The sequence below is a fragment of the Camellia sinensis genome, unplaced genomic scaffold (assembly GCF_055761805.1).
Source record: "Camellia sinensis isolate YWXY unplaced genomic scaffold, ASM5576180v1 Unanchor2, whole genome shotgun sequence".
In the NCBI taxonomy this organism is placed as follows: domain Eukaryota; kingdom Viridiplantae; phylum Streptophyta; class Magnoliopsida; order Ericales; family Theaceae; genus Camellia; species Camellia sinensis.
Genome location: NW_028129079.1, coordinates 20,240,481 through 20,263,382, shown reverse-complemented (window position 1 = coordinate 20,263,382; position 22,902 = coordinate 20,240,481). Strand labels below are relative to the sequence as shown.

General features: G+C 39.1%; 1 protein-coding gene across 2 annotated transcripts; it reads left to right on the top strand.

The window, feature by feature from the left end:
• Nucleotides 1–6,728: 6,728 nt before the first annotated feature.
• Nucleotides 6,729–14,150, top strand: LOC145815448 (calcium-dependent protein kinase 26). Of its 2 annotated transcripts, none has more exons than XM_082912145.1 (9): nt 6,729–7,305; nt 7,717–8,578; nt 8,924–9,067; nt 9,153–9,305; nt 9,809–9,924; nt 10,914–11,081; nt 12,447–12,671; nt 12,987–13,135; nt 13,648–14,150. In XM_082912145.1, the coding sequence occupies exons 2-8, from the start codon at nt 7,810–7,812 to the stop codon at nt 13,107–13,109; spliced, it is 1,698 nt and encodes a 565-aa protein (XP_082768271.1). In that variant the 5' UTR covers nt 6,729–7,305; nt 7,717–7,809; the 3' UTR covers nt 13,110–13,135; nt 13,648–14,150. The 2 variants fall into 2 exon arrangements, with proteins under 2 accessions (XP_082768271.1, XP_082768272.1); XM_082912146.1 differs by having other exon boundaries at nt 6,747–7,305; nt 7,713–8,578.
• The last annotated feature ends 8,752 nt before the right edge of the window (nt 14,151–22,902 follow it).

The following is a 22,902-nucleotide window of genomic DNA, read 5'->3' as shown; positions in this document are numbered from 1 at the left end:
GGAAGGTCGCTAGCTTACAGGGCCATTTCACAAGGTTATTGGTGGCCATATATGCAGGCAGACTCAGAGAAATATGTAAAGAAGTGTGAAAAATGCCAGAAATTCGCACATCAAATTCATCAACCAGCAAGAGAACTCCTACCATTGACTAGCCCATGGCCTTTCGCAATGTGGGGCTTGGACATAGTAGGACCACTTCCAACAGCGCCTGGCGGCAGAAAATTCTTTCTCGCAGCAACAGACTACTTCACAAAGTGGGTAGAAGCAGAAGCATTGGCATCAATCAAAGAAAAAGATGTGAAGAAGTTCGTTTGGCAGAATATCATCACTCGGTTTGGCATACCAAAAGCACTGATCTCAAACAATGGTACTCAGTTCGACGGCAGAATCTTCAGAAGCTTTTGTGAAGAATACAAGATAGAATTCTACAATTCTACACCGGCATATCCTCAAGCAAATGGGCAAGCAGAAGCATCAAATAAAGTCGTCCTGGATGGACTAAAGAAAAGGCTAGAAAAGGCAAAGGGCAAGTGGGCGGATGAACTTCCTCATGTTTTATGGGCTTACCGCACCACACCTCGGCGATCAACAGGAGAAACACCATTTTCCTTAGCCTACGGAATGGAAGCAGTAATCCCACTGGAAGTTGGCCTCCCCACAATTCGAAGCGAAAATTTTGATCCAGACTTGAATGGAGAATCCATAACACTGGAACTCGACCTCGCAGAAGAAAGAAGAGAAAGAGCACTGGTTCACATTGCTTCATACCAACAAGAGTTAATCAGAAAATACAGCAAAAAAGTACATCCAAGACAATTCAAGATCGGCGATTGGGTACTGCGAAAGGTAATGGGAAACACCTTGGTACCAGGAGATGGCAAGTTAGGGCCAAACTGGGAAGGTCCTTACAAAGTGGTTGGGTTAGCAGGCAAAGGGGCATACCACCTAGAAGACAAGGACGGCAAAGCAATCCCTAGGCCATGGAACACGGCCAATCTCAAGTTATTTTACTTTTAGCTTTTCCTTTTCAAAAATGTGTAATTTTTTCTTTCTTCAATAAAACAAGCGATTCTTTTTCAGCATAAAATTGTTCTTTGTAAAAGTTAGCTTTAGTAAAGATAGGAACATTGTAAACATTGTTCTTTAGAGGTTGGCTGGATTAAACCAAACCTTTATACTCTTCGGCCAAAGTATAGGTATGGCTGAAGAGTGGTTGGCTGGAATAAACCAACACCCTTCCTAAGCCCAGGATAAGGATCCAGGCTGCAGAACGTTTGGTCGGAATAACCAAACATTGTTCTAAGTTAGCTGGAAAAAACTGACTTAGAGGTTGGCTGAAATAAACCAACTCTTGTACTCTTCAACCGAAGTATGGATATGGATGAAGAATGGTTGGCTGGATTAAACCAACTCTTTGTACTCTTCAGCCGAAGTATGGGTATGGCCGAAGAGTGGTTGGCTGGAATAAACCAACTCTTGTTACTCTTCAGCCGAAGTAAGGGTATGGCTGAAGAGTGGTTGGCTGGATTAAACCAACTCTTTCTACTCTTCAGCCGAAGTATGGGTATGGCTGAAGAGTGGTTGGTTGGAATAAACCAACTCTTGTTACTCTTCAGCCGAAGTAAGGGTATGGCTGAAGAGTGGTTGGCTGGAATAAACCAACTCTTGTTACTCTCCAACCGAAGTAAGGGTATGGCTGAAATTGGATCGGCTGGATTAAACAAACTGAAAATTCCTCAGCCGAAGTAAATATGTCGGCTAAGGAGTGGTTGGCTACTGTAAGTATAGTTTAACCAGCTAAAACCGAAATAACAGTTGGAGTAATAGAAGACATTACAAGTGCAAGCATATGAATCAGAAACCGGAATAAGAGTCCAACAAAATTTTCATTCATTAAACAGTAATTACAGAGGGGCATAGCCCGGTTACAAAGGCAAAAGGCAACAAAAAGAGAAAAAGTACAGAGTCAAGAGAAGAGATCTTCAATTTCGGCGTCAAAGGCAGCATCAGCGTCAGCATGAAGACCGGTTTCAGGCGGAAGCTCGGTGTCGGTAACAAGGGTGGTTTTGGTCGGAACCACGGCTTCACCAGGCTGATCAACAGCTACGTCTTCCACCATAGGTTCCGACCGAACTGTCTGATCCACATCAACAACGGAGCATCGTCAGAAGCAGAATCTTCATCTGAGTCTGAGCCCTCAAGAAACTGTTGCTGTATGACATTTGCATACTCCGCAAGGGATTTCGGTATAAAGTAGGCTGGAGGGTCGAAAACCTCGGTTTGAGGATCATGACCGAGCTTCTCAACGGCTCCCCTCCAGCCGCACTTAAAGAAAAGCTCCTTGGCGGCCTCACATTGTTTGACATAAACATCTTCTGCCTTCTGGAAGCCTCTCTTTTCGGCCTCTTTGGCGCTCTCATTCGCCTGGGTTATTTCGGCGTCTTTTTTCTTTTCAAGTTTTAACAGCTCGCGCAGGTACTTGTCCTTCAGAACAATGGCAGTCTTTTGTTTTTTGGCTTCGGCCGAACTAACCATTCCGGTCAGTCGGCCAACCTCACCTTGGAGTTCGGCCATTTCCTTTCTGGCCTCCTCCAGCTCGGCCGCTTTCGCCTCAGCCTCTGCCGCTGCTTGCCTAGTTACTTTCCTAAGCTTCAGCACTTTCCTATGGGTGATTTGGTTTTTCTGAAGGGCCTGACAAAGCAAAGATTTCCCTTTAAACCGAAGTAGAAGTTGAAAAAAGAAAGTAGACAGCAAAACGACCGAAGTTGCTTACCAGAATCATGGATTTTGTCGTTGACCGGATGGCCTTTAGTTCGGTATTCAGTTGTTTTTGGTGATGCTCCATGTCTTTGGGGAGGCACACACCCTTGGCCAGATTGAGGGCCAACAAATGGTCTTTTTCAGCAACAACCGAATCTGTATCTCGGATGTCTCGGTCGTTGAAGGTAAGTTTTGGGGCCCAGCTGCCGGTAGTTCGGTCAGAAGGTACCAGTTGGGGGCTCGGTGGCAAGCTCGGCGGAAGTACGAGCTCTGCTTCATCAACCAAAATTTGTTCGGTCTCAGCAGTCCGGGCGCGCTTGGTTCGGCGAGAAGAGGACGGCTGTTGAGAAGGGAGGGCCACAACAGCAGGTTGCGATTGGCTGGGTGGTGTTACTTCGGGCCTAGTTGTTTCGGTCAGAAGGGCCCTGACTCTGCTTTTCTTTGCCATCTCTTCTTCTGCAGTTAATGGAACAAGTCGTATTTCGGGCAGGGTTGGGTCCGGTTCAGATGCGTCTTCAAGGAGGAAATCGGTCACTCGGGCTTTTCGGCGACCGCTATATCTGTAGGTCGGCTCAAAGTTTAGAAGCTTAGCCCAACTCCTTTCTTCAACACGTAATGCGGCTCGGAGTATGTTCAGACTTGGGTAACTATAATAGGAAGCAAGATGAGCTAAGTCTGCAAAAAGGATACAAACTGTTAGATCGGTTGTGACATTCGAAACCAAAGTACAAGAAAAAACATAAAACCGAAGTAAACTCTACCAGGTTTTCCTTTCTTCCAGTTAATACTTCGGCCTGGGATTTGGGCTTGCTGATCTTCAAAATTGCCCGATACCCAGAAAAAGTCGTCATCATTAACGTCCTTATCCGGCGTGTCTTGTATTATCTTTTCTCTACGGCGGCGTATCCTAAGGTAATAAACCCAGCCATCTTCTTTGGAACCTATGGAGTACTGGTGGAAGATTTCGGCTAAACCGAGGTTCAGGCCTGCTTGGCGGTTTAGCTCGGCTATACCCATTATTATCCGGTATGTATTGGTGGATAGCTGGGTTGGGCATAGTCTGGTTTGCCTAAGAAATTCACAAATTAAAGGCTGGACTGGGAACCTTAGTCCGGTCTCTATTATTGAAAGCATGGTAAAGGGTACAAAGCCTGCCTCACCCCAGGGTATGATATCCTTCTTGGCAAGGGTAAGGTGTACATCGTCTGGAATACCATAATCCTTTCGGAATTCGGCCATGCCACCAGGGGTCTCTACCAAATATCTATACTTACCCATCTGGTGTATAATTTACGAATAAATTATATCGGTGCAAAAATCGTGCTCAGTAGCTCGGTTGAGCGCACACAGGAGTGCCTGGGTAACCTAAGTCTGCAAAGTAGAAAACAAAGGGGTTAAGCACTGATCATTGGACCATGCTACAAATTAAAAGCAAGATACAAGAGCCCTACTTCGGCCTTGCGAGCTGGTTCTACCTCGGTTCATCAAAAGGATTGATAGCTCGGTTTGAGCAGTTCATCGTCTAGGGGCAGCTTTTTGAGTTCGGTCTAAAAAACTAAGAAAGCTGGGTTAGCCCCAAAGGCCTAAACCGGTTGATGTATGAATAAAGTTACTTCGGTTGAGCCTCTAGGGGCAGCTTTCTGAGTTCGGTTTAGAAACTAAGAAAGCTGGCTTAGCCCCAAAAACTTAGTTCGGTTGAAACCAAGGTTCCTAGTTTAATATGTTCAAACCTCGGTGATCTTATTTCGGCTAAGGTGAATCAGGAGTTGGTAACCCACTGAAACTACTGATTCTTCCAAGTTTTAGTTCGGTTATTTGCTAAAGTGATCTACCTATATAAGACGAACAGTATCCTAGTTTGGTTGCTACAGGATTTTGGATCTAAGACTAGTTTTCTACGAAATAAATCCACACACATGTGTTCTACAGTTGAAGTTCTTCTTATAGAAAAACAGCAACAGCAAAGCAGAAACGGAGGAAAAATGTTTCGCAAAAACATAGAAAGCAAAATATGAAAACAAACAAAGCGAGGAGGTTAGATTTGCTTACCAGAGTAAGAAGGAAGGAGCTTGAAGATGGAGGCAGTGACAGCAATGGAGGGCACGAACACAGCTAGCTCAAAATCAGGGCTCAGGAACAAGAGAGAGAAGAAGAAGGGAGTAGAGTAAATGATTAGAAAAATGAAAGGGTGGTTTTGTGAAAGAGGAGAGAGAAAAAGCGGCAAAAAGGGGATTTCGAAGTACGAAGGCGGCGTGGTGACAGCTCACAGCCTATCAGAACCTGCCACGTGTCATTGGAAAGTGAAGCGTTACAGTTAGTGATTGAAGAGACGTTTTGACCGGACAAAACAAAGCCCGGAGTAAAAATTAGCTCGGCTTGAAAGACTTAGGAGTTTTTTTAGCTCGGCTGGAGACGCTAAAGGGTTTTTAGCTCGGCTGGAAAAGCTTAAAAAACTCCAGCTCGGCTAGTAGACTGGTAATCCCAATCATGCTGTGCAGATGGAATTAAGGGGCAATTGAGAGGGTAATTTTTGGTGAAAATTGGGCCGAGCTATAAGATGAATTTTGTGGCCCAAAGTACGGAGGACTGTGTAAAAGAGGCTGTAATGTTACTTCGGCCCAATAGGGACAAAGTTACTCCGGTCGAAAGAAGAAGAAGTTACTTCGGCTTAGGAGTTGTAAAGTACTTCGGTCCGGAAACAGTTTGGAGTTATACCGGTCCAGAATCGTGGGTTCGGTCTGAACGTACTATGGGTTGAACAGGAGAGAACCGAGGTAAGGAAGACTGAAGGGAGAACCGAACCAATGATAGTCTGGCTTAATCTGTGGCTCGGCATATCCAGGTTTATCTCGGTTGTATGGAAGTTCGGCCATGATGAAAACCATCCCACTTGGTTTAAGCAGTGGGGGGTATAAAAGGATAAGCATTATCCTTTAGGAGTATGAATCCTAGGAGGACTCTGCATGGAGAAATAAAAGTCCTACTAGGATTGGGCCACTCGAAACCTATAAAAACTCACAAGCATTACCTTGGAAGGGGGTAACAGCACACAACTTACAATTTTGCTTCTTGAATACATTGAGCTTTGTCTATTTGTCAAGTTTTCTGACTTAGGCATCGGAGAGGTTTCCGGCACACACCCGCCGGCTAGCTCACGTTTGTGTTTTCAGGTGACAAAGCGACGTCGTACGGAGGAGCGAGGACATAGTCAACAGGATTATACGAGGAGAATTATTTCTTCCCCGTACAGAAAGTATAGCAAAAAAATCATTACACAAGTCAAAAAATTAACAAATTATACAAAAAAAAGTCAAAGATTTTGTTTTTTTTTTTATATATTTTTTATACGTTTTTTTGTTTTGTATTGATAAAAGTAAAAAAATCACCTCAAACATATTAATTTTTTTTTAATTTCATATTTTAATAAAAAAAAATTAAAAAATTAATAAAATAACATATTTTCAAGAAAGGCATAAATAAATTTAAGAGCAATATTTGAAAAGAATATTTTGAAGACTTATTACAAGCATGCACAGGATGAAAGTTGATACGAAGTGAGGTGGTAGGAGGAGGAGGATAAAACGTCAAAGGGTGTGCTTAAATTTGGGAGAGTAAAACATGCTGCCCGCCCATCTAAAATTAGCTGGGTGGGCAACATATTTGACCAAGCAAAACCAAAGGCAAAAAAGGCCATCCATTCCTGGCTGGCTATTCATGTTCTACTTACTTACTTACTGCGCACGTGGAATAGGGAAATGAATAATGACTCTTCCCCCATTTTCCAATCAATGGCTGAGCAACACTCCAACAGCACAAATTAAACATTTTATTACAATTTACACTCCGAAATATACTCTCTCCCTCTAAACTCAAAATAAACAAAACAAAAAAATAAAAATAAAAATAAAAAATCCAAAATTTGGATCGAGGTCAAAAATAAAATAACATATGCAGAGGAACCAAAGTTTTATACCTCTCTCTCGTTCCTGGAAACCGAGTAGATTAGATTGTCATTATTAATCACTTTATATTTTACTATTTGATTAGATCTTGATCTGTAAGTAAAACAACAACACATACAGACTACAAAGCTGTGCTGTTATGTTATGATGACGTGAAAAATACATAAAACCGCGTTAGGATGATATATTTATTGATATAAAAAGAAAGAGTGAGAAAGAGGCAGAGCAGAGCAGAGCTGGTCAGCACTCAAAATCCTCCGATGTTTCTTGGCAAAACGGCCTAATCTAATCTAATCTAATCTAATATAATATAATAGGAAAAGAAAATATAAATATTACTCCTATATATATATATATATATAATACACACAGAGAGAGAGAGAGAGAGAGGCCTTGTGAATTCACGGATTTATTAATAAATGTGGCGGTGGAGAACTTGGAGTTGGAATTAAGAGGTGCTGGAGATAGACATCGATTATCATAAAAATCATCATCATCATCATCTTCTCCATCGTCATCGTTCTACGTGATCTTCGCATCAAAACCCTTTCGTTTTTTCCACTCACCTTCTTCATTTCACCTGGTATTGTATTCTCTTTCTCTTCTTCACTTTTATCATCTATACATTTCTATTTTTTTTGCTTTTCCACGTTTTTTTTTTTAATTTTAAAATTTTCTTGTGTTATTGTATCTGGTCTTTAATCAGTCGTAAATTATTTGTAATTTCGTAGTATGTTGTTGTTTGAGAATGAATCGTTCGCATTTTGTTGTTTAAATTGATGTTAACCAGTCCGGTCTGATATCATAATTTTTCATTGTTACTTGATACTCATTTGTTTGCTTTCCAAAGCATTGAATTGAGACAAGGAAAGAAAAGAAAGAAAGAAAATAAAAAAATAAAAAAATAAAAAAAAACCTGCTATATTATTTGTTTCTGAGTTTGTGATCGGAGAGATTCAGGCCTTAAATTTTTTAAATTTTGTTTTGAAGCTAGGTTCAGCGTAATTGATGAGGAAACAGTGGAATTGGATGAGAGAGGGTCTCTGAACAATATAGGGAAAGGGGAGGGGGGAATTGTGATTGTTTCATGGGCAACACATGCCGTGGATCTTTTGGAGTAAGAACTTTTCAGGGCTACAATCAGCCCGAAGACCAGTCCATCTCCAAGCGGAACACTTCTTCTAGCCACTCTAATCTTTCCGATGACTCACCCAACAGCTTGAACACTCAACAGCTTATCGCTCAAGAATTCTCCAAGGATTACCCCAAGAAATACAATAACAGTAAACCCTCTTTTATTATTTCTACAAAAGACGGCATCATGAAGCGTAACACTGATAACCAGGCTTATTATGTATTGGGTCATAAGACTGCCAATATCCGTGATCTTTACACATTGGGTCGTAAATTAGGGCAAGGGCAATTTGGTACTACTTATTTAGCCACTGAGATTTCCACCGGCATTGAATACGCATGTAAATCTATCTCCAAGAGAAAGTTGATTTCGAAAGAAGATGTGGAGGATGTCAGGAGGGAGATTCAGATAATGCACCATTTGGCTGGTCACAAGAATATTGTGACCATTAAGGGCGCTTATGAGGATACCTTGTATGTTCATATCGTGATGGAGCTTTGTTCCGGGGGGGAATTGTTTGACCGTATCATTCAGAGGGGACATTACAGTGAGAGAAAGGCTGCTGAATTGACAAAGATTATTGTAGGGGTTGTTGAGGCATGCCATTCACTTGGGGTTATTCATAGAGATCTAAAGCCTGAGAATTTCTTGCTGGTTAACAAGGATGATGATTTCACTCTCAAAGCCATCGACTTCGGACTTTCAGTTTTCTTCAAGCCAGGTAAATTTGGGGGCATTAGGATTCCCCTTCTGAAGCATTCAAATGAACCAAATCAAAAAATTTTGTCATGCATATTCAATTTTAAAATCCTTTTGTTGGACAAAAGTTTTATTCTCTAGGTATACATACCTTCCATTTTAATGGCATACTTTCGATTTGTTGAATGATTAAAAGCAGAGCATGTGCTTTTTAATTGAAATCTGCTATCCCTAGATGGTAAAGAAAAGATTAAATCCAATTTTGTTGGTGTTCTTGCATGTAGTTTTCAGATGTCATAGAATGTACAATAAAACAGTGAGTTTAGTGTTTTTTTAAAACCACATGCTGTTCTTGATGCTACTTCAGGTCAGGTCTTCACTGATGTGGTTGGAAGCCCCTATTATGTTGCTCCTGAAGTGCTTTTGAAGCATTACGGCCCAGAAGCAGATGTCTGGACAGCAGGTGTCATACTATATATACTGCTAAGTGGTGTACCACCCTTTTGGGCAGGTATGTTTGCTTTGTTACATGAAACCAGCATAAATTTTGATTTTTGCCTGCAATGTGCTAAATGTTTATTCTATTTGGAGTTCAGAAACACAACAGGGGATATTTGATGCTGTTTTGAAGGGACACATTGACTTTGAATCAGATCCATGGCCCCTTATATCTGACAGTGTTAAGGATCTAATACGGAAGATGTTATGCTCTCGACCTTCAGAACGGTTGACTGCTCATGAAGTATTGTGTATGTTTAACTTACTTCGTAATTTATCTTCAGCTATTATTGTGACCCTCTAATTTGGATGGATATATCTAAGTTGGATACCCTTGTGATGATTAGTTGCCATGAAATTCAGTTCAAAATACTGACCAATGACCATATATCTGTAACCAAGTTATTGATTAATAGCATAATTGTCCGAAGGCATGTGTATATATTTGTGGAGGGTTTTTCCAAAATAGATTTATAATCACCTTTGAATTTATACTTAGATGATGACACAATGTGGTGAGATTATGGTGCACTCTTAGGCACAAGCTATTGATTGTTGTGATTTGCACCTATTGATTGGTGTGATTATGGTGCACTCTTGTACTTTCTGAAGGAACTTGTTAGGTCAAGGAAATTGACCATAGAAAATATCTATGGTTGACGAGATCATTCTTGTATTTGGCAATGCTCTTTATTTTGACTGAAGTAAAACATTGATCGGATTGAGATATATTTATTTCATCACAATTATATAGGTCATCCTTGGATTTGTGAAAATGGAGTTGCTCCTGATAGATCTCTGGATCCAGCTGTACTTTCTCGCCTCAAACAGTTCTCTGCAATGAATAAGTTAAAGAAGATGGCTTTACGGGTATGTATATGACAAGATTATTTAGTATGAATTTTGTGATATGTGGGGTACTTCTTCTACCATTTGAGGGATGGAGTGCCTAGATCAGCCCATTTGACTCCTTGTAATGTGTCTCTGACATTAATTTAGATACTCAACAGTATCGACAGAGTTCACTACTGTTATGTCTCTAAACTGTGATTGGGGAACCTATTTCATTTTTTTACTTTATTCATCTTTTCCTTGGTTGGCTTGTAGCTTACACATTAGCATTCATACGTATCATATTGTTTTCTAAAGTAAATTAATAAATACCCAGATATGTCTATATCTTGGATAGCTGATGTGCTCACTCCAAATGCTTATAAAGCATGAACAGCATGTCTGTTTGCAAGGATAATCGTAAGTCTTGTATAACAAGTGATCCAAACTTGGTAGTTGGTGCATGTTGAAGCATACTAAACCACCTATTATTTTTTGCCTTCTCTATGGACCCCTATGAGGCTGCACTCCCCATGCTTCTGAGTGATTGTGATGATAGGTACACTTGCTGATACTGCAAAACATGGCCACCCTGGATAATTTGTTATCTGTTTGGAATATTTGAAATGGCTATTATCTGCAGCAGCATTTTGGTCTGATGAAATGGGGGGATGTAGCAAAACTCCTCTCGTTTTGTGTGATGTCTTTCTTAATTCTGAATAATTGGAGATCAAACAATTTTTATAGAACGTTGTAAATTAACTCATGCACATGTTTACGTGTATAATTTTTCGATTTCTTCTGCTTGGGGTTTTCAGTTGTTCCTTATATCTTTCTAATTTTTTAAATCATGAACCCATATATAGGGAATTTTTAAAGGCTTGATTCACTTAACGCGTAGTTTGGCTTTCAACTTAACAAAACAATTTATACTTAGATGTCAACTTGTAGCAATTTCCTTTATTGAGACATTAACTTGGACCTCTATATGACACAAAATTTGAACTTTGTCTGTTTTGTGCCATCAGGTAATAGCTGAAAGCCTGTCAGAGGAAGAGATTGCTGGTTTAAGAGAGATGTTTCAGGTAATGGATACTGATAACAGCGGTGCTATCACATTTGATGAGCTCAAAGCTGGTTTGAGAAAATATGGCTCTACCTTAAAGGACACGGAGATACGCGACCTTATGGATGCGGTAAGACAGTTTTGCCTAGTATACTCAGTCTCTTTTGTTCTAAGTTTTGAATGGTATGCACCCGTTATTTCCTACTTTGTTTTATTTTTAATGTGTTATCCTCTGCTTCTTTCTTTTCTTCTATTTCATAATTTTTTTTGTTGATTAAGGTTAAGTTTTGTGATTCACTGGAATAACGTACATAACCTTGGACTAACCCTCTCCATTTAGGAAGATTGGGAGCTGTATCATTTTATTGTTTTCTTCAATAAAATTTTACTTTATGATAGTAATTTGTCTCATGATGTTAGCTACGGGGAGGGGATTAATAAATATTGTGTTAGTGGATTACATACTTTAATATTGTGGTAGGAATGATTGGTTGTTTATTGTTTAATAATATTTTAATGTGATTGTAAAATCTTCAGTGATGTAGGCAATAATTATGTATGGAATATGGTGATATTTTCCAATTATGATAGATTTCTAAACCATTAAGAGCCTGTTTGGGTCGAACCTAAGCAAGATGCCATGCAACATGTTGATTATGATGTATAATACAATACAGACATCCTCCTTTTTAATGGTCTTAGGCTTGCCTTACGGAGTTGTCTGCTAAGAAGCATGAACAAGGATACGTGACAAGACATTGACATGTAAAATTTCAAAAAATGCATGACGCCATATGCGGGAGATACGTCAAAATATATATATATATATATTATGTGTCATATATTTGAATATTATACATTTATACTATGTCAGATATTTATTCTGATTAAATTTATCAACCTTGGGTTTGCTATTCCGGTGAAAACAAAAAGAGGAGACCGGGCCTTGTTTAGTTTGTTTTTCAGAAAAACTTTTGAGAAAAATTCTCTACAAATAAAATTTTTAAGAGTAATCAAACTAAACAAATTTTTTCAAAAAAAATCTCAAAATTTTGTTTGGTTACCTACTTTCCGAAATCACTCTCTCTCATACACATCAAATCAATCACTTTTTTTAAAACTCTCTCTCCAAAACAGTTTTCCAAAACTATTTCTGAAAAAAGCCAAACCAAACAAGTTTTCGTACTTTTTATCTCAAAAATTACTCTACAAACACAAACCAAACACACCCATGTGTTCCTAGTGTGTCCAACTGAAAGAATAAAAAAATTAGACACTTTCTCCAGTGTGTTTGACATGTGTATGGAGCCTGTCCGACATGTGTCGACACCGGTACATGACCTCTAGAGAGTCGTCCATGCTTCATAGGTTGTCTGTAAATTGCCTTGGGGATTTTGGTTATGAGGGTGACTATGACCTATAAGGTTATTGTTCTTGTTTTGTGTATGTGCATGTTACACCATTTGCATTTCTGAGCAGTCATAGTTGTTTCCAGGCTGATGTGGATAACAATGGGACCATTGATTATGGGGAATTTATTGCTGCAACAGTTCACCTCAACAAGCTAGAACGAGAGGAACATCTCATGGCAGCATTTCGATACTTTGACAAAGATGCAAGCGGTTATATTACAGTTGATGAGCTCCAGCAGGCTTGTGCGGAACATAACATGACTGATGTTTTCCTTGAAGATATAATTCGAGAAGTTGATCAAGATAATGTAAGTCCACGTACTTGAGGGGATCAAACCATTCTTATCTTATAAAGATATTGGCAACTGCTGAGATACTGTTTACTGATTAAAATGGTGTACATTTTAAGTTAGATAAATTATTCTCTTCATATGTGGTCAAATTAAACTTGATGATCCTTGGACACACTTAAATATCTTTTGACAGCACATTGTATGTTTCAAACATGTTGAACTGTGGATCCCTTGCAAACAACTTTGATATCATGTATTGCAAAAAATTGCATCATTGTACAGCATTAAACATATTTATAGTGATAGATTCTGATTTACGTGTTCTTTCAGGATGGAAGGATTGATTATCAAGAATTCACTGCTATGATGCAAAAAGGTAATACAGGAATCGGAAGACGAACCATGCGAAACAGTCTAAATTTGAGCATGACAGATGGACCAGGAACCCATTAGCTTCCTAGTAGATGCATAATGTACAGGTACTTTTCAACTGAATTTGTACATTTTTGGGTATGAGGACAGGGTTTGAAGGGGCTGAAGGTTTAAGTGTTAGAAGACATCTACTTGGCTCAGAAAAAATGTAAAATTCATTGTAATGCTTTATTTCTGAACACAAGTTAGAAAAAAAAATTGGAAAATTTTGTCCTGCATGACTGTAGTGTCATAAAGATCTAAAGATCTAAAGATGTTCATTTGTTGAGTATGAATTTTGAAACTAAAAAGATAAAATGGCAGCATTTTGCTTATATTTTCAGCCACTAATAAATTTTAGGGAATTTGCATCAGCTAATTGTGTTATTGATCTTCTCTCCACACACACACAAAAGGTAAGATTGCCTACCTACTACCTCTACCAAATGTTGTTGTAATTAGCAGCCTTGTGCAGACTGGGTACGGCTTTATTTTGGGAAGAACATGTTCACATTTGTCCTATGACTTGGTTGTCAATTTCGTGATAAGATTGCATTCTCATGTTCTGATACATTTCCAGGTTGTACAGCAAGGCAAGTATGAGATTTGGCAGTAAAGTTGCTGGAGATCATTTTTGGGTTCTCCTCTACTTTGATAGATTTGGAAGTTGGGGTGTTACTGCTCAAGCATCTGAAGAGTCTTGCTTGAAGTTGCTGTATAACTGGAGAATTTGTTGTGAGCATTGTGAAGTTCAGCTTGAAGTGATACAACTGTTCGGGCTGCCAAGTTATTTTGTGGTGTTCTTTGCCTTTGCCCTAGGCATAGATGACTTGGGATCTGAATGGTTCCACTATATTAAATGTTTTTTATTTTTGTTTTTGTTTTTGTTCCATTGTTTGGATTAGTCAATCAAGAGACCTTTGAAGATCAAACATCTCATGAATGGGACGTCGTGTGACGGACTGCATGTGGAAGTTTATTTATTAAAGGCTATACTGGAACATGAAACTAACCAAAAAAAAGAAAAGAAAAGAAGATAAAAGTAGCCATTACTACTTTGCAATGGTCATTGTGGTTTTGTAATTCCTTGTATTGCTATGATGTTTTACATGATTAAGTTTTTTTAAAGACATCTGAAGGGTCACCGTACTGTAAGTATTTTAAACAAAACTGTATATTAGATTGCCTTGAACAAATAATACATCACACAAATATATAGAATGCTAAATCCTAATCCTAAGCAAAATACACCATTGATAGAGAATGCTATTAGATATAGAACACTAACACTAATTCTTAATCTTAAAAGGAAAAGGAAAACGAATACTACTATTCTCACATCCCCGCTCAAACTCAAAGTGTTTGAGTAGAAAATACTGAGAGTTTGTCAAGAAAAAATTGAAACCGAGCAGTGGTGTGAGTCTTGGTGAAGAAATCAGCAAGTTACAGAGTTCAAAAAACAAAAGGAAGCGAGATAATGCCAAACTGTAGATGCTGACGGATGAAATGACAATTTGAATAGTACTTCAGTTGTCACAATAGAGAGAGGTCGGGGAAGACTGAAGGACACCCAAGTCAGATAAGAGACCACGAAGCCAGACAATTTCAGCAGTAGCATGAGCCATAGCACGATACTTAGTTTCAGCAGTAGAACGGATAATAACAGTTTGTTTCTAGCTTTTCCAAGAAATCAGGGAATCGCTAAGAAACATACAGATACCAGAAGTAGATTTACGATCATTAACATCGCCAGCCCAATCAGCATCAGCATAGGCCACCAAATCTAACAAAGAAATAGAAGAGAATAGCAAGCCCTGTAAGATAGTACTACGAAGATAGCGAAGAATTCAAAGCAAAGCAATCCAATGTGTAAAGCGAGGAGCAGAAACAAACTGACTGACCACATGGACAGCATAGGTAAGATCAGGGCGAGTAACTGTCAGATAGACTAAACAACCCACAAATTCGCGATATAACATAGGATCGTCCAGAGGAACACCATCAGTAGTATTAAGCTTCACATTAAGCTCAATGGGGGTATCAGAAAGCTTAGTGTCAGTAAGTCTTGCACGATGGATAACCTCGTTGGCATACTTAGCTTGGGATAGAAAGTAACCCTTGGGAGAAGAAGCCACTTCAATACCAAGATAATACTGTAATGGTCCCAGATCCTTCATTTCAAAGGTGCGGAAAATATGCTGCTTGACCTTAGAGATAGCAGTAGGGTCAGAGCTAATGATGATCATATCATCCACATATAGTAAGAGAACAACAAAACCAGTCGAGGTATGTCTCAGAAATAAAGCAGAGTCGGAAGCAGAAGGATGAAATCCAAGCTTGGTAATAGCAGTTTGAAAGCGATCATACCAAGCACGAGGAGACTGCTTCAGACCATACAGAGCACGCCGAAGACGACAAACTTGGCTAGAGAAATGGTGAAGACCAGGAAGAGGACGCATGTAAACCTCCTCAGTGAGATGGCCATTAAGAAAAACATTCTTAACATCCATCTGATAAAGAGACCAAGAACGAATAGCAGCAACAGAGATCAAAGTACGGACAATAGTCATCTTGGTAACAAGAGCAAACGTCTCCTCATAATCAATGCCATATTCCTGGAAGAAACCTTTGGCAACCAGATGAGCTTTGTAACGCTAACCATCAGAATGAGTCTTGACTTTGTAGACCTATTTGCAACCAACTAGATTCTTACCAACAGGCAAAGGAACCAACTCTCATGTATTAGTTTTCTGTAGAGCAAACAACTCATCCTCCATAACTTGAACCCAATGAGGATCCTGACAGGCTTCCTTGTAAGACTGAGACTCTACAAAAGAGTGAATAGCAGACAAAAAGGTACGATAGGAAGCAGAAAAAAAAGTATTAGATCAACCCAACCTGTTTGGAGGATGACGCGCTCGAGGAGGATATCAGTGTGCAGCAGGATCAGAGTCGTCGGAAACATGAGGATCAACAGTAGGGGGTAGAGACAACTGGTGTAGGAAGAGCCTTGCAACGAGAATAAACTAACAATGGAGAAGGAGAAGAGGCCAAAGGAGGAAAAGCAGCCAGAGGTGAAGTAGGAGGAGAAGATAGAATGAGCTTAAGAGTAACTGTGGAGATGTACTCATCAGACGAAACCTCAGAAGGAAATGGATCAATATGAACCAAATCCTCTTTGGAAACAGGGGCGGTGAGAGGAGGAAGTTGAAAGTAAGATAGACGTTCAAGAAAGACAACATGGCGGGAGACATAAAGGCGACGAGAAACAAGGTCATAACAGCGATAACCTTTCTGAGTGAGACTATAACCCAAAAAGACACATAAGACAGACTGGACACTAAGTTTAGTCTTATCTTTACATGGTAAAAGGACAAAACAAGCAGACCCAAATACATGAAGGAGAGAGTAATTAGGAAGTTGAGAAAACAGAGCCTCATAAGGAGACAGACTAGAAAGAAGAGGGGTAGGCATACGGTTGAGAAGAAAAGCAGCAGTAAGAACTGCCTCACCCCAAAACGGAGCCGGAACGGTGGCGTAGAAAATGAGAGTCCTAGCTGTCTCAAGGAGATGACGGTGTTTACGCTCAGCTCGACCATTTTGAGCAGGTGTATCAGTATAAGAAGTTTGGTGAATAGTACCCAATTTGGCCAAGTATTCACAGAATTCAGTTTTAAAGTATTCCCCACCCAAGTCAGACCGCAACAATTTAATAGTAGACTCAAACTGTGTAGTGACTATAGACTGGAAGGTACGATATATCTGGTAGAAGTCAGATTTATAAGTCATAAGATAAACCCAAGTGCAACGGGTGCAGTCATCAATAAAAGACACATAATATGCAGAGCCCCCTTTAGTAAGAACAGGAGAGGGTCCCCCAGACATCAGTATGTACAAGAGAAAAATGAGAAATAGAAATAGAGGTACTTTTATTAAATGGTAAGGTTGACATTTTAGCAAGTTTACACCCCCGACATTCATCAATTTGACTAGGAGAAACTTTACCCAACAACCTTGACTGAGCTAAAGATTGTAAACGGTCAACAGACAAATGACCGAGGCGAGAATGCCATAAGTAAATGTGACGCCCCAAATTTTTTTTTGGACATCATAATAAGATTTAGGACTTAAAATCAATGTTGCCATCAAACATCACTAATATCCATTAATTAACAACCCAAAATTTTTAAGGTTTTCAAATTACAATTCCAATAGAACTTAAAACTTGGTCTCGGTACACAAAAAGAAATTTAAAACCACTGCGAAAGAAAAGGTAGAGAAATATAGGAAATGGCTTGTGGAATATAGGGACTCTTCAAGCTAACCAAGGCTGAATGTCACCTTGCACGGCCTCGGCGTTTCCTTCGTTTTCTTCGGTACCTGGCATAAAACGCCAGGGCAACGAGAATGCCAATGAGCGACGAGCTCAGTAATATACTACAACCCGAAAATACCCACCCCGATAATAATACTCATAAATAATAAATATCGTATAATAACAAAATAATAAGCAGCATTTAATAAGCATAACAGAAATGCTAATAGTTAAAATAATAACAATAGACAAATAAATAAAAATGACAAATGGAAATAGTGATTCATCATAAGGAAAATGCATGCTTTTCTTTCTAATTTCTCTTAGATTCAGTTAATCAGGTAAATTTAAGTAACTCCCCGCGGAGCACTATTTCCACTCAACCGCTAAGCAATGGCCACGGGCAATTCTGACTCCCCCTTGGTCAAATATTCAAATGTTACTTACTGTAACTACCAATGATGCCCACGCACCAGGGTTATGTACCCGAGTCGTGACATCACGGTCTGCCCCAAGGGAACGGTCTATGTTGTGACACCCGCACCACCAACCTTATATCGCCTACACCGATAAGAGCCGAAATACCTTCCCGTGCCATGTTAGGGTTCGCAACTCACTTGCGCAAGATTCTAAACCGGGCTCACCCCATCACTTGTAAACTTTAATGCATCTATTCAATTTCGTGTTTCTTTACTTCATCAAATTCACATTTTGATGCATGTGTGAGTTTTAGTTTGAAAACTACAGTGACATAATGTTTATATAGCACAACACAATCGTGTATGACAACCAAAATAAATATGATAGAATGTCTTAGGAATTATCACCAAATTCCGTAGGAATTTACACACTACTTCTTTCAGCACTGTATGGTAAAAAAAAAAAATATGAAACCCATACCAAACGATGTTCAACCATTACGATATTTTAAATGGTGCTAGTTCATTGAGTTAGGAAAATATTCCGAGAAGAATACCAGAGCTAAAAACGATTTTAAAAGGGAGAATTAAATTTTGGAAGAAAACTGGTGTTTCTGGGACAGTGAGATATAGTACTTCCAGCACAGGTGATCTGTGTTGGAAAAATAAAAAGCGGCCTCAAACGGTGTCAAAAGAAGGTATGGTTTGAAGGGCTTGTTAGATACTTGAGTTTATAACATATTTCCAGAAGGATTCGAAGACTGAAAATCAACGGAAGATGGTCAAATAATTTTTCTAAGAAAACTAGACAGATTCTGTCACATTTTGGAAAAATTGACGTTTCTCTCTCCATACTGAATAAACAATTATGAAACTAGCGGCGTTTGAAAGGTAACTTAAAAATCTAATTTTTCTGATTTGAATCACTTGAAAATTTATTCTGTGGAATAAACGGTGACCTGGTAAATTCAGCATTGCTGCTGCCGCCAAACAGCAATGAAGTAAAAATATGTATCCAGGCCATGAAAACGTCAGCTCAGGTGTTCTGTGTTTGAAAAATAAAAAGGGTATTCAAACAGTGTCGAAAAAAGGCATGGTCAGAACGGTTTGCTAAATTTTTGAGTTTAGAACATATTTCCAGAAGAGTGTGAAGACTGAAAACCAGTCGAAGGAGGTCAAATAATTTTTATAAGAAAACTGGACAGATTCTGTCACATTTTGGAAAAATTGGTGTTTCTCTCTCAATACTTAATAAAAAATTATGAAACTAGCGGAGTTTGAAAGGTAACTTAAAAATCTAACTTTTCCAAGTAGTCGTGCAGAAAAATACTATTTGTAGAGAAAATGGGACCTGTTTGAAGTTGCTGCTTCTGCTGTGTTGTAAGTGATGCTTAGGGAAAGTATTTGTTTTGGTAAGAAAATGGTGTCCGATAATTTTGTAAAAATTTTACACAGTGTACAACATCTAAATATACTTCCAGTATACACAGATTTTTAACATCAATTAATTTCAATTTATTAGAGCTCTCTTTTCGCCCGATAAAGTCTAAAACAGTGAGAAAAATCTATACTTCAAGTAAAGGGGTCATTCTCATCTCATTTTACTCTTTTTTGCAAGATTGTTTCAACAATGGAGAATATTAATTACATAAAAAGAACAATAGCTAAGCCATATATTTATATCAAGAAGGAATATGAAACTATAGCACAATGAAATTCTCATCCTATCAAAGTTTTAAACATGCATGGACTATGTTGCTATAGATGACTTAACCATGCTTAGGCTTGCATATATATTACATAAATTCAGTTAGAAGAATCTAAGGGAGGGTAGAGGTGATGTATTCTTACTTTAGTGAGGTAAAACGATCCCAAGTGTTGGCCCTTCTTCCCTTCTCTTCTTTCCTTTCCCTCCCTCTCTCTCTTTTCTCAGCCGTGTAGTACAAAGCAAAGGGGCTGGATTGTGTTCTATATGTAGGAGAGCTTGGAGAATTTAATTTATTTTTATTTTATTTTCTCTTCTTTGCTTGGAATTGTCATCTACAAGTATGGGCTAGGGGTTTAGAGTATGCTTGCATGCCATAGCATGCCTTGGCAGCAGCTTTATTGGGCAGAAATCAGCCCAAAAAAATTCTGACTTCTCCTTCTATCTTAGGCACTCTCATCCAATGGTTTAAATGGTAGCTGGCTGCTTGCAGGTTGCTGCCGTGGCTGCCTTATCAAGGCTTGGAATGCCATTGCATGCTCACCTCTTAGGGAGGTTGAGTGTGCACTTGGGGAAAATAAGCATGCAAGCCATGTTACCTAGATAAAGAGAAAAGGAAGTGGCAGTCAGCCACTTTCCTTGCAACTTCGTCATTTCTTTTTTTCTTTTTTTTTTTGAATTGAATTGAATTGAAATTGGTGTTAATACAATATTAATATGTATATATAATTTATTTATTTGTTTACTTATTTATTATTATTATTTTCAACTGGATGGTTTTCTTCCTACTGAATTCTAGCTAGCTTATTTACTATCAATTTGATCCATTTAGTTTTCACAACTGTATTTTGATACAGAATTTTAATCACATCAAGATAAATAATTTTATTTAAAAGAATTTAATATTGATATTAATTATGGTCTTACTAATATTATAATTTAAAGGTTTAACAATCACTATAGATTGGCTTAATATTATTATAAATAAACTAATTAGTTGTCTAAAAATTTAGGTTCTTACAGTAAAACTGACTCGACTGAGAATCTAACTGAAATGAGAAAAGTGCAGCTGGAGAGGTGGATAAGGGGAGATGCAAGCTTTCGATCACATAGAGGTCTCCAATTCTACGGCCAGTCTCAATCTGCTTCTTGGACACCCAATCCTGCACACAACAGACAAAAGAGGAAAAGATAACATCAAAACCAGGCGCATCAAGTTCACTGATAGATAATAAACTGACAGATAACTGAGGAACATAAAAACAGAAGAAATAGTAATAACAGACATGGCAGAGGGTAAGACAGGCCCAACAGATATAACAGACATACCAGATCCATTAGCAGTATTAATAGTAATAGGAACGGGTGGGGGAATACAATTTTGAAGTAAGGAAATGTGAGGAGTCATATGATGAGAGGCACCAGAATCAAAAATCCAGACAGAAGAAGAGATACCTGAAGAGGACCCAAGCAAACTTGAATGAAGAGAGGTAAGAGCGGAGGCAGATGGGGATGACTGAGAGGTGGACAGAATATGCTGAAGTTGTGCATCCTGAGCACTCAGGGAAGCCAAGACAGGATCGGGAGCCGGAGTAGATGCAGTATAAGCAGCAAGAGGTCGGAAAGTACCCGAAGTAGGACTACGGAACTGTGTCTGAGAAGACGGAGCAGGCAAACGTCCCTTTTTGGAACAATTGTTCTTCCAATGACCCCTCTGATGGCAGAAAGCACACTCATCTGGCCCTAATGGTCCTCTCTTGGGTTTCGCAGTGGCCTGAAGCTGATGAGCAGGAGGGGTCGATAACAAGGGCGGCTTGGTAGGAGCCAATAACACAAAATGAGGCAAAGTCTGACTGGCTGTCTTAAGACGGGTTTCCTCAGAGAGGAGTTCACGAACAATAGCATCCATAGAGGGAAGAGGAGATTGGTGAAGGATGCCACCTCGAATAGCCTTATACTGAGGGGAGAGAGCTGTTAAGAACTGGACTAAACGACCCTGTTCCCGAAACTCAATATAAGCGTCTAGTATCTTGAGACTAGGTGGTTCCATAAGAGCCAATTGATCCCAGAGACCTGCCATCTCAATATAAAAGTCCTGAATTGTTTGATCCCACTAACGAGCACTTTGAATAGTTGTTTCCAACTCATACTGCTTGGCAAAGTTGGACTGCTGATAAACACTAAGTAAATAATCCCACACTTTCTTGGCAGTACTGTACTTGGAAAACATCATTCCAATGCGGTCATCCACAGAATTATGAAACCAAGTTAGAACTTGGGCATTATCACAATCCCAAGTGTCACAAGAAGACATATACCCTTCTACCTTCGGGTCCGATGGACGAGGAGCAGAACCAGAAACATAGTCCCATTTTTTTTGACCAAGAAGAAAATTCTTCATGACACTGGCCTAATAGACATAATTGCCACCAGTGAGTTTACATTTGATGGCTTGGATTTTAGTATCCGATATTGTAATAAAACAAAATTTGTAATAAACAGACAAATATGAGACTTTAGTGCAATAATCCTGAAATAGGGTTTTAAATAGAAATAGCCAAGTTGAAGATAGAGAGAGAGAGACTGAGGCTGAGAAGCGAATCAGACAGAGATCGTGAGGAAGAGAGAGGCAGACGAACCAGAAAGCCGAAGTAGATGGCTGCGAATCGGATCAGACAGAGATCGCGAAGAAGAGAGAGGCCTTCGTGAGACGAACCAGAGAGGGCTAGGGTTTCGAACCCTCGTGAGTCTGGAGGGAGAAAAGTCGCGACTCCGATGGTGACAAGCCAGTCGAACCAGAGAGGGTTGATGGTGATGACCCAGACAAACCAAAATGTCACCACTTAGGGCTGATCACGAACCAGAAGAACCAAGGAGGGGTCAAGATCGATGACCCTTTGACCAGCGAACCACGATGGTGATAAGCGAAGCAGCTAGGGTTTTGAACCTAGCTTTGATACCATGTAAGTTTTCTGAACAAAACTATATATTAGATTGCCTTGAACAAAGAATACATCATACAAATATATAGAATGCTAAACCCTAATCCTAAACAAAATACACCACTGATAGAGAATGCTATTAGATATAAAACACTATCACTAATTCCTAATCCTAAAAGGAAAAGGAAAACGAACACTACTATTCTCACAAGTACATGTCTCATTAACAAGTAGTCCCACCATGAAACTGGCCGATAATTTTTGAACTTGCATGTTCTCTGAAAGATTGTTGAAGTACTCGGGTGTTATGTGATGTGATATGGCATGGGTATAAATAAAGTTCTAGACAAACACATTTTAGTTACGTTTAAATTATAAATTTGAATAAAAATTTAGAAATTAAAAATTCGGTTAAGAATTTAGAAAAAGAAGAAATATGTGAATGAAATATAAT

Excerpts from the sequence above, each read along its gene's own strand:
- LOC145815448 (XM_082912145.1), top strand. The coding sequence starts at position 7,810 with ATGGGCAACACATGCCGTGGATCTTTTGGAGTAAGAACTTTTCAGGGC. Across the intron at positions 9,306-9,808 it reads GACTGCTCATGAAGTATTGT|GTCATCCTTGGATTTGTGAA; the intron begins GTATGTTTAACT and ends ACAATTATATAG. Across the intron at positions 11,082-12,446 it reads TACGCGACCTTATGGATGCG|GCTGATGTGGATAACAATGG; the intron begins GTAAGACAGTTT and ends AGTTGTTTCCAG.